The sequence below is a fragment of the Strix uralensis genome, chromosome 4, assembly GCF_047716275.1.
Source record: "Strix uralensis isolate ZFMK-TIS-50842 chromosome 4, bStrUra1, whole genome shotgun sequence".
Classification (NCBI taxonomy): Eukaryota; Metazoa; Chordata; class Aves; order Strigiformes; family Strigidae; genus Strix; species Strix uralensis.
Genome location: NC_133975.1, coordinates 67814466 through 67829543, shown reverse-complemented (window position 1 = coordinate 67829543; position 15078 = coordinate 67814466). Strand labels below are relative to the sequence as shown.

General features: G+C 38.1%; 1 protein-coding gene across 50 annotated transcripts in view; it reads right to left on the bottom strand.

The window, feature by feature from the left end:
* Window positions 1-15078, bottom strand: part of ANK2 (ankyrin 2) — a 371495-nt gene that overhangs the window by 132064 nt on the left and 224353 nt on the right. For all 50 annotated transcript variants that reach the window (XM_074867112.1, XM_074867115.1, XM_074867116.1 and 47 more), the window contains 2 exons: window positions 10652-10750; window positions 9038-9136 (listed from right to left, as the gene is read on the bottom strand). In XM_074867112.1, the coding sequence (XP_074723213.1) occupies window positions 9038-9136; window positions 10652-10750 (198 nt within the window). The remainder of the gene's footprint in view (window positions 1-9037; window positions 9137-10651; window positions 10751-15078) is intronic.

Genomic DNA, 15078 nt, shown 5'->3' with positions numbered 1-15078 from the left:
TAAACAACTGTATTTAAACTGATGTATTTTAGCAGGCTTTCACAAGTTGAAACAACTGAAACTCCTGGAAAACTACTGCACTTTTTTCTCCAGTGAGCCTGTAGTACCTACCAAGCATTCAGATCAATGCTGCCGAGGTGTGACATGTACCACCCGTACACTGCTTGATTTTATCCTTAAATGCTTTATCATAATAAGTCTATTTGTGTAAAATGTACCATTGCAATACTCAGTAAATAGTTTGATATTCATCTGTATGTTCTCCCTGGGACCCTAGCAGGGAGTTTGATTCTACTTCAACTATGAGGACAAGTTCTGAACCAACACCAGTGCAAAAGAGACAGATAGTACCTTTGAGAAACATAATTCAGTTGAGGATTCTTTCCTTTTTCTCAGAGAAGTAATTTGCTCCAGCTTCACATCTGGCTCAACCCTTGAAAGACTGAGGAAGAAAGTGCACCCTGTTCCCCTCTTGTCCTCCTGCCCCTCCGACTATGCTGTTCTGATGCTGACAGCACCTTCATGGAGGGAATTTTTGTTTTATCTTATATTCACATTAGCAGAAAGAGAGATTCGGTAAAAAGATCTTTTGGATACATCAACAACCAGCTAAATTAAATACCGTGGATTTCTGGTATCGATGAAAGCACCTTATGTTTTCTGACCAGATTCTTTCCTCCATGTTTCAAAATAAGAAGCACATTGGTATATATTAATTTTCCTGGGGTAACATTTCCTTTTATAACAAAGCTGGAAAGTGCTAGTAAAAAGGATGACACACACATTAGATATAAGTATTTGTGAGCACAGAATTATTCCATGTAAAGTGGCACATCTGTAAGGGCACAGGAGAGCTACTAGATTCTGACCTACTGTAAAATTCCCCAACAAGTGTTAGGTAATCATTTAGATGACAATCCTTACATTCATTACACACAGCAGATGCTGAGGCCCACACGGTCTGTAAAGAGTAAAGGCGATAAACACCTTTAGAAAAAAGGCCAGAATTACTTGATTTAGGGAGGCTAGTGATTCTACTTCATTGGGCCAAATAGTTAAACAAACAAAACAATGAAAGAATATTTACTTATTTGAGATGACAGATCATAAAACTAATTTGTAATATATAAATTTAAATAATGTAATGACACAGAAGCCTACACTGAAAATAGTACCACCCCTTCAGCTGTCTCACTGATTCCCTAGTAATATAAATAGTGGTTTTCACTCTATACTTACACCACTGCAATAATTATAAAGCCTATGGATAAATGATGTTGCCTGGGTTTGTCATGAACTTGGTAAGTTCATTCATGAGAGATCACACAGAACTCCAACTATAGCACTATGTATATGACACCTGTTGCCTCACTGTTACAAGAACCCCCCTCTCTTAGGAAGTGTATTTTACTGTAAATCACACTTCCTAGCTCAGATGCCAAATTTCAAGAGCACAAACATTCTATTTTAGCAGCTTCAAATATCACGATTTTCTCCACAAGAACAGCAAAGCAACAACAGAGCCTGAAACACAGCCAGGCAGAAATCAAGATGTTCTGTGCCTTGAAAATGTCATTTTTACAAAGAGAGAACCTGTAACAGAAACTGAGCTAATGAAGAATAATGGGAAGGGAAGAGAATAGATTAGTCATGCACAAGAAAACATAACTTTGACACTGGGCATGGGTTAGGGCCCAAAAGTTTAGCCAGGGCAGAGTCTCACATTGGAATTCTGGGCAGTCATTCAAAACAGCATTTGGGGTTTGCCTTCCAAACATGGTGAAGAAAAAGCAGTACTGAAAACAACAATTTACGTATATGGTTGAGGGCTGGAATGAAGACAGTATTGCACTAAAATTATAAATAAAATACTTGCATTTATTTGGTTGTGACTCAGTTATATCTACACTCTCATACATACATGAGGATAACACTTCCACTGCCTGGTTCTTATCTTTACATTGGGGTGAAATGTGGCATACGTTGGCCTAGTGAGCCCTTACCCTTCCAGCTGGTATATTAGTTTATTGCAGGCTCCCAAAGTTTATGCATTTTAAGAATAAATATTAGAGGCCATGTATCACATTATTAGCTGAAAAAAACCACTATTTGTTTAAATTAAAATCTTTCAGCCTGGACCATTCATCCCTTCATAGCACTTTAACAGATTCTGTAAGTTAACAAAATAGGCTAAGACATATATTGTAAATATCTCCAGTTTGTTTTCAGTCTTTGTTGGTTGAGATCCTGACACGTTCAGTTATTTTATAGCTGCAGTTGGGACCCCAGAGACAGACATCAAACTGGCTCAGTACCCTCCTTTGTTCTTTAAGAGCTCCTGATCCTCAGAGCAGCTTTTGAGAGAAAGCCAACCAGTCCCATATCTCCAGATCACCACACTGCTGCTTCTGCAGGTGACACCATAAACTGGGCATCCTCATAGGATTATTTTTCCTTTTAACTGTATGAATTATCTGGGGAAATAGGGAAGTACCACATGAACATGCCGATATTAACAATCATTATCTTATGTTCACACTCTGTTATCCTGTAATTCTGTGTCAATCTGTAAGTACTGCTTCAGTCTTGCATGCACAGGCATCACGCTCAACTCTACTTCCATATTTGCCTGAGATCATACTTTAAGATCAGGAATAAGGGTTGTTTATCATTAACTGATAATCACTGTAAGAGACAGGCAGCTGAAACTTGGACTAGTTTAAGGCAGGATGAATAAATATATCTGTTCTTTCATTGTTATTCATGTATTACTTTTGTTTACATCTCTCAAAATCCATATAATCTTCCAGAAGGCATTTCTTGCTTTTTTTACCCCCTCCAGAGAAGAGATAATGGGCCTGATCCTTTATTACATTAGCAATGATGAACTGCAGCTAAATGACTCCTCTTGATATAGAGCAGCTAAAAATTTGGCTGTCTAAATATACTGATATAAAAGCATAAAACCCAGTTGGTGGAATTAAAACCTTTTGTCATAATGGAGTAGCAAATACTCTGAAAAATATGCTCCATTCTGAAGGTAAGATTATCTTTACAAACCAGGGGGAGAGCAATCCTAGGCCATCTTAAGAGAGATAAACCGATCACTTCTCAGAGAATCATCTAAATCCTTCCTTTGCTTTTGTTGCAAACACTGAATATGGACATTCAACGAGCTCTCTTATTGCTCCTTTTTGGGAAAGCATATTGAGGCTGGAAATTTTGTGCTACTCTAAGGATTGCTTCAATCTGATTAACAGTCCCAGTAAGAATACTCCAGCAGTCATGACAGCATCTCCTATGTGTTGAAATCGGAAGCAGTAACCATAATGGGGGCAAATTTAAACAGAATTATTTTGGCTAACGTGTTTGCAATGAGCTTAGAGCAGGATATCTAGGAAAGGAAACCGGAGGGCTTTTAAATAACAAGATCAGCTTGGGGGAGGACCGATTTATCTAATCCGTGCTTTCTGTATCTGGGTCACTTTAAATAATCCAATGATTAAAAGGTAGCTCCTTCTTTTGTGAGGGCCCTAAACAAAGCAATGGTCAAAGCACAACCTTAGCAGCTAACAGGGGAACACTGTTGTTATTCTATTCTAAACTCAGTTGCAGAAATTTTAATATTGAGGGGAATCATTTTTTTCTTACATGACTCCAGGATATGATAGTTCCTTTACAGTTAATGAACAGGAATGAACTGTATTTCCTCATTTTGTCTTTTACTTTTCAGCTCTTTGTACCTCAATCACTTGACATTTGTCAAATCACCTCATCCTAGGATGTGCAACTCTTTGCATGAGGCTAACTTTTTTTGACCTTGTTTGGAATGGAGGAAGGTCAGGACAGATCCATTCCGTTAATGTACGCATGGTCAGAACAGCTCAGCATCATTGCCACAGGGGACAGTCTACAGGTAGACTCAGTTATTGTTAAGATTATTGCAGTCAGGGTAGCTGACATTTGACAGGCTAATATTCCAGTTATCAGACATCTCTGATGCCTATACATGAGTCAGATGATATAATCTGACTTTATAAGAAAGCAACAGAGACAAATGGTAATTTATCAAAGCGAAACACTGGATTGACTAAATCTGGTGATGTTTCTTCCGCCTGGGAAAAAAGATCAAGAATTGGCTTAAGAATTCCTAATACGTTGCAAAAGTAGACACTCGTTGAGAGGAAGATTACAAAAAAGAATTACTATTCTAATGCACAAGCAACAACTAAGAATAGGTTTGGGGTAAAGAAGTGATCCAGCTGTGAAAGAAAGATGCCACTGGGCTCAGTGAAAGTGTGAGGAGGGGGGTGCGGTGAGAGTGGCAAGTGGCCAGTTCCACTTCCATGGTTCTGCATAATGAAATATTTCAATGCCCCCCCCCCCGAGGACTTTTTCTGAATTCCCCACTGAAATTCAGAAGTACCTAGAGGATCACCCACACAAATGAACACATACTTCAAAAGATTACATCATTCCATGGGACGGCCTTGTTCTGCTCTGCAAGGAAATGTAATCAAAGTTCAAAGGAATAGCCAGGACCAACCCAGTAGACCTGTTACCCACTTTACATTAGAGTCTGTACCATCCAGTCCCCAGACAACATTTTGTATTATCAGTGAGTGCAGCTTGGTCAGATCTATACATGACCAAATATCATGGTCAAATCAAGAAAAGAAATTGCAGAAATTGATTTTTCACTTGATGATGCATATCTAGATCTGCTCACTGAACTATGAGCAGTGAACCAAGCAAAGGTTTTATAAATACTCATTATATAAATATATTTTCTCCATCAATACTTGTAGAAAAAGGCAATTCTAATTGAGCCAAACAATTGCACACTTGTCAAATTCTAGGTGGAGGTATGCCAAAAACGGACCAGCATCTTCTAGATCTATGGCCATTTCTGGGTGTGCCCTCATTTCAGCGTTTGCCTGAAACATACTCAGGGAAGATGTCAGCTCTCAAATGATATGCATGCAGGTGAAAGTGGAGTTTTCCAATTAGTAATCACTGTGCAATTAGGCTTTGTATCAAAATAGAAATTACTTTTCTAAAAATAGCATTGATGACATATTAGCTCAAAAGGAACAGACTCTTTAGAAGAGGAAAATGAACAAAATAACAGCTCTGAAGGCCAACATGAAACTGAAGGGCAAAGCAGTCTAATAGAAAAACAAAATCCATAAAATCAAAGCCCTGAATGCTTAACAGTCTCAGATAGCACAGATGGGGTTTGTAATCTCAGTGGTTACAATGTTTTTAATAGCATTTTCTGAGATGATTCTGTTATTTTGTTGTTGCAAGGAACTGGGAAATCAGTGTGGTGTTTCAGATGTCACTGGTGGTAAGTTTTGATAAAGGCCAGTATTTCTATGCAATTTAATGAAGAAAAGGAAAGGAAAAACAATAAATTGAAGCTGCAACTGAGAATACTCTTTCATCTATCAGTTCATCATCAGTGAAGAAATTTTGTCACATGGCAAATTGTCATCACTGGAAATGAGAATGACCTTGACAGATACCAAGTTCTTTAAAGAGGAAGTTATTGAGCAACCTGAGTAACTTCACTGGCATTAAATCACTACCAACAAATGGCATTTAGCAGGGGCCTAAAAAAATAAAGTGTGAAATAACAGAGATACCAAGGAGAGGATGTAATATTCCCTCAATATCAACAACTGTTCCTAAAAGATTTAAGTAACAATACAGCATCTATTTTTTAAAAATGGAGTTGAGAGAAAACATAAGAAAGAGAAACTGAGCATTTCAGTCATAATTTCTCACTTTCTTATTCTATTTTACCTTTAATTTGTATTGCTGTTCATTTCTGACTTTCTCCATTAAGCTCTTTCCTGATGTAATTTTTTTTCTCTCCACCTTTTCATCAATGACATATCTCCTGACAAAAAAACCTTAGTATCTGAGTAATCAAGCATATTCTATTCTGTTCAGTCACTCTCTTTTCCTTTTTCTATATAACTTAGTATTTTTCTTTTTTGGCCAGCTGTAGTTAGGTATGCTTGAATCTTTCTTGACCTTTTATCCTAAATCACATGTCTATTCTTCATTAATTTTAAAGTTTCTGGTTTTCTTCTCTTTGTTTTGCTAACTTATTTATTTTCTATGACATATGTGATTCTTCAGCATGTCAATGCAATCTTGAGTAGAAAGGCAGCAGCATTCATTATCCTCCTTCCATTCACAGGGAGTAAATAAATTACTTTCTTATTTAATCTTCCAAGGGAAGCCTCTGGCAAATCAGAATTAGAACCAAATTCTTAGGAGTCTGCTCAGAGCCCTGACTGAAAAAAATACATCCTTTCCACCCATCATATAGGCAACATATGTTCATTCATATTCAAATTACTAGCTACATGGAAACATGTGCATGAATGTTTACACACAAATACTATTCTAAGTGCTAAACACTATCAATAAATGTTACCCAAGTGCATTCAACATTTACCAAAAAGAAGATAGATCTAGGTCATGCACCTCTCTCTCCATGTGCAGTTGTTTACTGTTGTGCTCATGACAGTGCTTTGACCAGGAAACCGTACGACAGAGCAATCCCTGCAAAGGGACACCTTCCACTGGAAACACCCCATCAGCAGCAGCAGCAAGAGTCTCTGAACATCTCCTCCTGCTTGAGGCAGCTATTATCCATCTCTTCTGGAAAAGCACAGCAGGCCAGAAAGACAGACCCTAAACGACCTCACAGCTGGATCACCCAGCATTAAGAACTCACCCTCCCGTTCAAGTCAACAGAACTTGTTTAATTAAGACAACGTGGCACAAGTCCAGGACATATGTATCACAGCAGTTTGAATTCATCCTGTCTGGAAGCAACTAGTGAGCAGTACTGGGGAAAAAATGTTCTCCATCGGATTCATTCAATTAATTCAAGTAGCAAATGCCTGTTAACAGGTCTGTGTACATTACACAGAACAACCAGTGTTAACAATAAATGCATTTAAAACTAGAATACTGTATAAAATAATACCTGTGAAAACAATTTCCGATTCTGGTAGGTTGTTGTTTACTTGGGTTTTTTAATTTAGAAAGTTTCATTTATTTTTCCAGCAAATGGAAAAGCCTTTATGAAGACTTTTTGAGGGATCCTTCATGAAAGTATCATTTTTCCAATTATTTTTCTTACCATGTTCAAAGACATTAATAAAAGGCATTACTTTATCTTCTTATACACATGGAAAGGCTGATACACGTATGAAATCATCTGGTTAGGTCATTATAAAAGGAACTTCCTAAATTTTTGAGCAACGGAATTACAACATTTCTTATCATTAATGAAAGTACAGCATGGGGAGTAATTGACCATCAGTTGTCCTGAGAGAGCTCTTTAGCAGTCACTTTGGGAAAAAAAGCATAATAAAGAAAATATTTTTTAAAATCTTGGAGCCAGGCAGCTTTAAGATCTTTTCAGTTTCTCTCTCCTGTCTTAAAATGCAATGAAGGTACAGGCAAACCTATTCATTTTATAAACCTATTTGTTCATCTCTTGCTCTCTACTTACTTTACACTGTCTGTCATAAATTTGTAATATCCAACAGCAAAAAAACCTTCCAGGTCCCAGCTTCCCAGGTCTGGGCAAGCAAGATGTGGAGCTAGCTTGACTTTTCATGGACTGTGACAAATCAGAACCTTTTACAAACTTGCCTGTGTTTCTAATGATCAGGGAATGTGCTACAGAAGAGGACTGACATCTCACACAGGCCCAGCTGTGCTTCCTAAAACTCTCTTCAACCAAGGCAGTTCTCAGCTGCACTGTTAAATCAGATCACTTTCTTCTTGTTTCGCTCACGTATCCCAGCAAGATTAAGCTAAGGGCCATTATCTTGCCTATAGACAGTAAGTGCTAGGAAAATTTAATTTGAAATTAATCTCTCTCTGAAGCATGACTTGTTTTTCTCATCATCTTAGCTTACACCATTACTGAAAAATGGTATTTGTGGTCACTGAATGATGCATTAGGACTCAATCTGAGCACTGTTAGTTAGCTCGATGATTTACTTTGAGAACATCACAAGCTGACTAGATCCTTCAGAAAGATGTAGTTTCTTTATCATATATAATCCTCATCTATACCATCTGTTCAGTTCTTCATAGCTAAGGCAGCATTTACAAACATCAATCAAATTATTATTTGATAAATTCTTCCTAATCCAAAACAAAAGAAATAATAGGTATCTCAAATAAGTGTTAGGATAACTTGGTCGATTAATCTATGGTGCTAACAGTTCATCTGCTTGATTGGGCAGAGGAGACAGGGACAGCTTGGAAAACAAACCATCATCTAGTTAGTTTGCAGTATGTTGGTCAGTGCCAATCTAGCACATGTTGTTACACCTCTGAAATCACAGCAGGCAGGCAGCTGCCACTACAGCCTTGCCCAAAGCAGGGAGAGAAGAACCAGCCATCGGTCAGTCTCTGCAACACCACCACGTTCTCTGGACGTGTTGGAAGATCAGACAAGCTTCCTGTCAGTGGCAATAACAGGGCTGTTTTTACAGTTCCTTTGCCTGCCAGAACAAGGTGAATTTCCCCAAATCAAATGCACATTCCAAACTTCTGATTTAAATTCTTTCTGATCGCATAAAGAATGAGTTCAGAAGCATGGAGTAAGTTATCCGCAAATTTTTAGCCAACAAATAACCACGGAAAGCAATCATATAAATCAAGTCTTCAAGAAATTTTCTTCATTACTGCTCACCAGATTCAACTCAAACATACAATATTTCTACACTTTGAAAAATTTCTGAAACAATTTATTAAAGCACACTAGGAATTTCTAAAATATTTCAGTCAACAACAATGCAAGTTCCTTTATCACACAATGAGTAAATAATGACTTCAATTTGTTATTTACTTTTATTCTACTTACCAATGAATGCTACGTAAGCCTCAATTTGATTGATTTGTCAGGCTTGGACGTTTGGACTAAGATCTCAGACCTAACTTATAAAACCTCAGTGAACAACTTTTGAAGAAAGAAGGAAAAAGAGCATCATACCTGAGATTGTGCATTAATATTGGCTCCTTCCTTAACCAGAACTTTGACAACTTCAGTTTGTCCTGCTAAAGATGCAATGTGCAGGGCTGTATTCCCCTTCTGTTATAGGGAAGGGAAGAAAAAAAATGAAAGACATTACCCCTCTTCAGGAATAGTTTCAACCAGCAGTTCTTTATAACATTCATTTTTTGAGTACAATTTTACTTTACAAGTTCCATGACATTCCATAAACAACACAGGGGATAGAACTGGTAGTTGTTGCAGCCATGAATATTTCTTGAGTGGTGGTATAACACTAACATCCTAACTTAACTTTTGAGTGAAATTATGGAATGGGATTGGGGCATGGGACAAACTTTTTGGTAAGGTTTAGTACAGGCTAACAGGTTTTTTCATTCAGGTCCAGAGATCATGTCCTGTAGAAGGTAGTTGAAATCTAGAAGTCCTAAAATTCAAGCTGTGCATCTCATGTAAAATGAGATTTCCCAGTACAAGACCCAAAAGGAAGTTGTGACTGGTAAGTAACAGACACTAGCCTTTTAAACACAGAAGATAAATCATTTTTTCTCTTCTCTAATTGGCATAAAATTAAAATACATATTTTTGAAAGGCATTAACCTTAAGTTAAGGGATGCACTGCACAATAAAAATAGTCTCTCACAAAACAGTGGCAGTGCAGTAGACCACTGCTTTTGTAAGAGCCTTGTATTTTTTCCAGGCCAATCTCTCATCCTGGGAGCAATACTTAAATGGCTTTATTAAAGAATCAAGGTTCATGAAACCAGAACAAAACCCCAAAGTCTTATGTAGAACCTGGTGGTTCTACAAACAGCTTCACTGAGGGGCGACTTAAAGACGTTTTTGAAGGAGGGAACTTCTGTTTTTCCATCAATAATGGAAATCACAAGTTCAGCAAGAAGCTCTCTGAGCTGAGGACCAAGTGTTAACATTGATGGAGATCCTGTGCATCAGAAATCATTAAAAATAAGAGAGCCACGGGGACACAGTGGTGGTAACTAAATGCAAAGGCTGGGCACAGCCAGCCAACCTAGACACTAGGAGTCAAACATGACATCATTCCAGCCAACAAATCTGGCCCATCAGAAGGTATTTACCACCCATAGACAAATAAATATACTGACTGAATGTTTTGGACATACGCACATGGCTGCCTGTGAAAAGGCCGAAAGCAAAGCAATTTATCACACAGGGTTTTTTTTCCATTGTGCCCTTGAGTGAAAAGACTCTGGATATGATACAGTCAATTACCATTTTCCACAGATTTGAAAAAATTACTATTTTGAGCTATATTCATTATCTCTATAATGGGGACCTGTCACTGGAAATAATGAAAAATCTGGCATTGCTAAAACCTTTTAGTGCTTCCCCTGTAAACAGATTGCACAAATAATAATCCTTCCCTCTTCATTTACTACTAATAAGCTTCAGCAAAGAACATAAACTTGCAGGCCATAATAGAAATAACATTTTAAATATCAGTGAATTATTTATATTATTATCTTATTTTGTACTTTAATCTTTTTTTCTCTAAATTTCTCTCATGTATTTGACGTTTTCTCTTTGTGAATAAACTTACAGACATGTATGAATTACCTTAGTGGCAGAATCCACAGCCGACCCTCTTTCCAATAATTCTTGTACCAGTCCCACATGGCCTTCTTTAGCTGCCAGGTGCAGAGCATTGAGTCCATTCTGTAAGCACAAGGGCCATATCAATTACAAATATCAGTTCTGAAGATACACATTCCTACCTTAGCCTGGTATAAGAAGAAGATTAGTAGCTAGAATACTATTACATCTCTTAGCTGACTGTCTACATTAGTCAGATATTTTGGACTTTGCTATTTAAACCAAGGCACTGTGTGACAAACTTTTCCAATAACATTTTTCTCATAGCAACAAAGACATCAAAACAGACCATATTTTGCAAGTATCCATAAGAGATTCCTTCCTTTCTGACAGTTTCACATTTCTCCAGACTACCACCTTGGGTATCTCCATGGAGCTCATCATTTCAAAATTTGAGTACATATCTGCCTTCTCTTTACTGTAACCTTATCTAGCCCCACTGAGGTATTATCAATACAGAGAAATCACACGATTTAGTCAAATTTACACACGATGTGTCTATTCAGTCAGGATTATTCCAGGCTGATGTAGCTGTCCTGAACCCTGGACTCTCCTCCTCTCTTCTGGGATAACTGGTATCAAACAGAAAACCAAAAGCACAAGTAGACCGAAATGGTTGTCAATTACACATGGCTTGCAATTTCTTCTGACCCATGACTTAGTACATCTGCTGGTTTCTGATGAGCAAGTCTCTAAACTTCAAGGTTTTGCAACCTTACTCAAAAAGGAAAAGAAAATTAATGACATAAAAGCTAAGATTTTCAAAGAAAGCAACCTAAGAAAGTTAGCATCTAAATCCTTTTCACATTAAATAGGAATAGGATACTTCATGTCTTATAAATCCCAGCCATGGAAACTGTATCTTCCTCTTCCTAGTATGCCTGTTCCACCCAAAGGAAAAATATAAAATGACAGTCTATTGTAACTGAATTGCCAACCTATTTTTCACAATCCTATGGCATTTTTCATGGTACATCAGGCAGGTGACAGCAACAGATACTGCCACTGCCCTCGAGCATTCTCCTGTTTTCCATATTGCAAGCGTCATAAGCAAGACTCAGGTATTTGAGTAACTTGCAGCAAGTTTAGCACTGTGTCATTTTTATCACTTTACTTGTCTCTAAGCAGTTGACAGTCACTTCAATTGTGAAATAAATAAGCAGCTTTCTGGTCTTTCATCTGTCCATCCACAGAGGCAGTTCAAGCTTGTAATTCCCAGTAGGATTTTAAAGCACTTAGCACATCATGGGAGGCATTTAACGGGAGCGGGTCCAATGGCTGCAGACACAGCAATCCAAATGCATTTCTGAAGTAACTATTTAGTTTTACATTCATGTAAGCAGCGCAGGCAGATTTTGTGGTCAAATTCAGAAGGGCGACTATGAGAAAAGCAAAGGAACTGAAGGAAGGCTACAGGCACAAGCTTCCAAAAGAAGAAGAATACCCTTAGGCAGCCTGGTAGTTAGGAAATGTTAATCAGAAATGTGGTTTCAAATCCCATTATGTGGCTAAAGCAGCAGCAACCAGATCTTCCTTACTGCAGAGGAACACTCTCACTACCAAGCTGCAGAGCCCAGGGGTGGCAATAGTGCCATGCCCTAAGTCAAGGATAAATTCCTAGCCAAAATTATGTGGTGAGGTTGACCATAATCATCAAGATGAGGAACACTGCACATGCCAGTGAATTTTTTGCAGGCTGAAAACATCTCAGAAGGCTATAATCTTCCTTGTTTTTTAATCTCAGCTGAGTATTAAATAACCAATAATTACTACCTACAGCGGTTGATAGCTTTGAAATAGTATTTTGTGGGGAAACACAGAGTGTTTTTCTCACGGTTTGAGAACAAAGACCTGTTCTCATATCTGATCTCACAGATTCAGTCATCAACACTTTCTATGAGAGTATGAATGGTAACTTTGACTCCCTACAGTTGTACACAGCTGATGTGTTGCTTTGACATGTTATTAACCTTCTTCATCCTTTGCGAGCAAACTGAAGTCCACAAACAACAGAGATATTGCAATATTGCATGGTCCACACAAATTATGCACACACACATGCCTCTGAATGCAAAAAGTTGAGGGGAAGCTTCTTTTTTAGTTTACCATGTCCCAAAGATGGGCAAAGCATGACTTGTTCCAGTGTTTAATCAGTAGCAATCTTTTAAAATACCTGTATCCATATCTCTAAGACACATATCTAATGATACCACATTAAGCAGCTGAAAGCTAATATTGTTGCACAGATTATGTAAGTTTATTTGCAACATATGACTTTTTTATTCATTAAAACATAAGCAAAATGAATACATGAGGTCCAGTAAAAAGGTTACAGAAAGAAACTATAGCCTAAATACAGTTCCTACTGTCCACATTCAAATTCCGTAATTCCTTAAATAAAGTAAGCTGGAGCAAGCAATAGCAGAAGCAAGCACTGCAAATGTTGAGGGCCAGCGTGACTGAAGCCTTAAAGCAAGCTTTGTTCCTCCATAATAATCAGAACCAATGCTGTAATTATTTCGCAACCCACATGGCTGATCCCTGCTACTTATGGTGACAGAAGCTTAGATTTAATCAATGCAACTCCTCCATTCCTATCAATTTGATTCTTGTATTTTAGAACAACAAAGGTTTCTGACACTTCCCTTTTTCTCTCCCATGCCTACCAAAAACAGGGGGGGGGGGGGCGGGGGTATGAAATTATTTGCCTGCTAAGCAAAACTGCACAGCATACAGACTGTTCCTCCCTACAAAGCATACATATGCCATAATACCTTTCCTTCAGAGGCTCATTTGTAATTCTAACTCTAAAAAAACAATATAGTACCAAACCTTCCAAGCTTGGTTCTTCAAGTATTTCCCTGCCTGATTCCCTCAGTTCTTTTTCTCCTCTACCACTGAGCTAGAGGCGTCAATATTTTGTATCCCGTAGAGCGCTACAAATGTGCACACATACCACTACTGCTCACAGCACTTATTGTAGTATCACCCTACATATTTTCACCACACCAGAAAAGCCCACGGATTTCTTGTATATCTTAGAAAGCACCAACCTTTTCTAAGCCAATCAAAAGTCACTCACTTTTTTTCCCGTAAGACAGACACTAAGTCTCACTGCTATTGTCTGAAAATCACCCAAGGAAGTCCATGCTACTTCTGCCTTTGTATTCAGTTGCTTCATGGAGTGATCCTCATGCAATGGAAGTTCTTCAGATGCTGCCAAGTTCAGTGTCAATCCTGCTGTGTCATTTACTTCTTCTGGGACATCACCCAGATCATTGTTACATCCAACAGCAATAATGGCTTATACTATTCCTGCCTAACCCTGGTATGCCAAAGCAAACTGACCCCACAGAAAGGCAACTTCTTGGCAGATCGACCTATAGTTCAAAGAACATCCTAAATCAGCCAAGTCAGTGCTGCTATCCGAAGTGCTTCTGTTTCTCCTGTCCTCTCCTCTCCTCATTTCTATCCCCAGCCATCTTTATGCAGATCAGGTCGCTCAATCGTTCGGTATGAGGCTGCACATATGCTTCTGTCAGCACAGGAGAGAGCACGGAATGGAAGCATGACCACCAAGCCAGGGCAAGGCCAGGATCACTTCTTCTGTAGTGGTATTGACTTATTAAAAAGACAAAAAACAGCCCTAGCAGCTGTCTAGCATTACTGCAGCTTTGCTGACAAACTGCATACCAAAGCTGCAATACAGGCACAGTGCCAGCTTTTACACCCTCCCCTCTACGCTCAGCTGTGACAGGTATAGACAATAACCTGGTAGTCCTAGAAAGCCTTACTCACCTTCTGCTGGTGAGACTTGACAAGAAGTATAAGGAACATAAAAATGTACAGATGAGGGAAAGAAAGCATTTGAAGGAAATGGGGAAAAATTCTTTATACAAGTGAACATTTTCTTGTGATACTTCAGTATACAATGGTCTGGGCACTAAAGAAAACAACCTTTGTTAAATATAATGATTCTTGCTTCCCTTGAGTTTACTTCTGTTTGAACGTATTAATCCATTAGGTACTTAGTATATTTAAGAACATAAGGAAGCAAGAATATATATTAACAAAATTAAGCCTCTTCTTTCCTTTATGCTAGGAGTCTGACCCCTTATAACTCCCATCGACTCTGATGGAAGTTGGGATACAACAGTTTCCAGGAATATTTACCAACATTTAGGTTTCTAACTATTCTTGCCTTTGCCACACAATGTTAGAATGGTATTTAAACAACTTATAAAGAAAACATCATGAAAGTCAACAAAAATAAAACAATACAAAAATCTATTTTTTGAATGTTTCGACGTTCTCTTGAAGCATGAAATGCAATGCACTTTTACCAAGTTCTTTTCACTGATGCTGTTTCACAGGCTTATATAGATAACAGG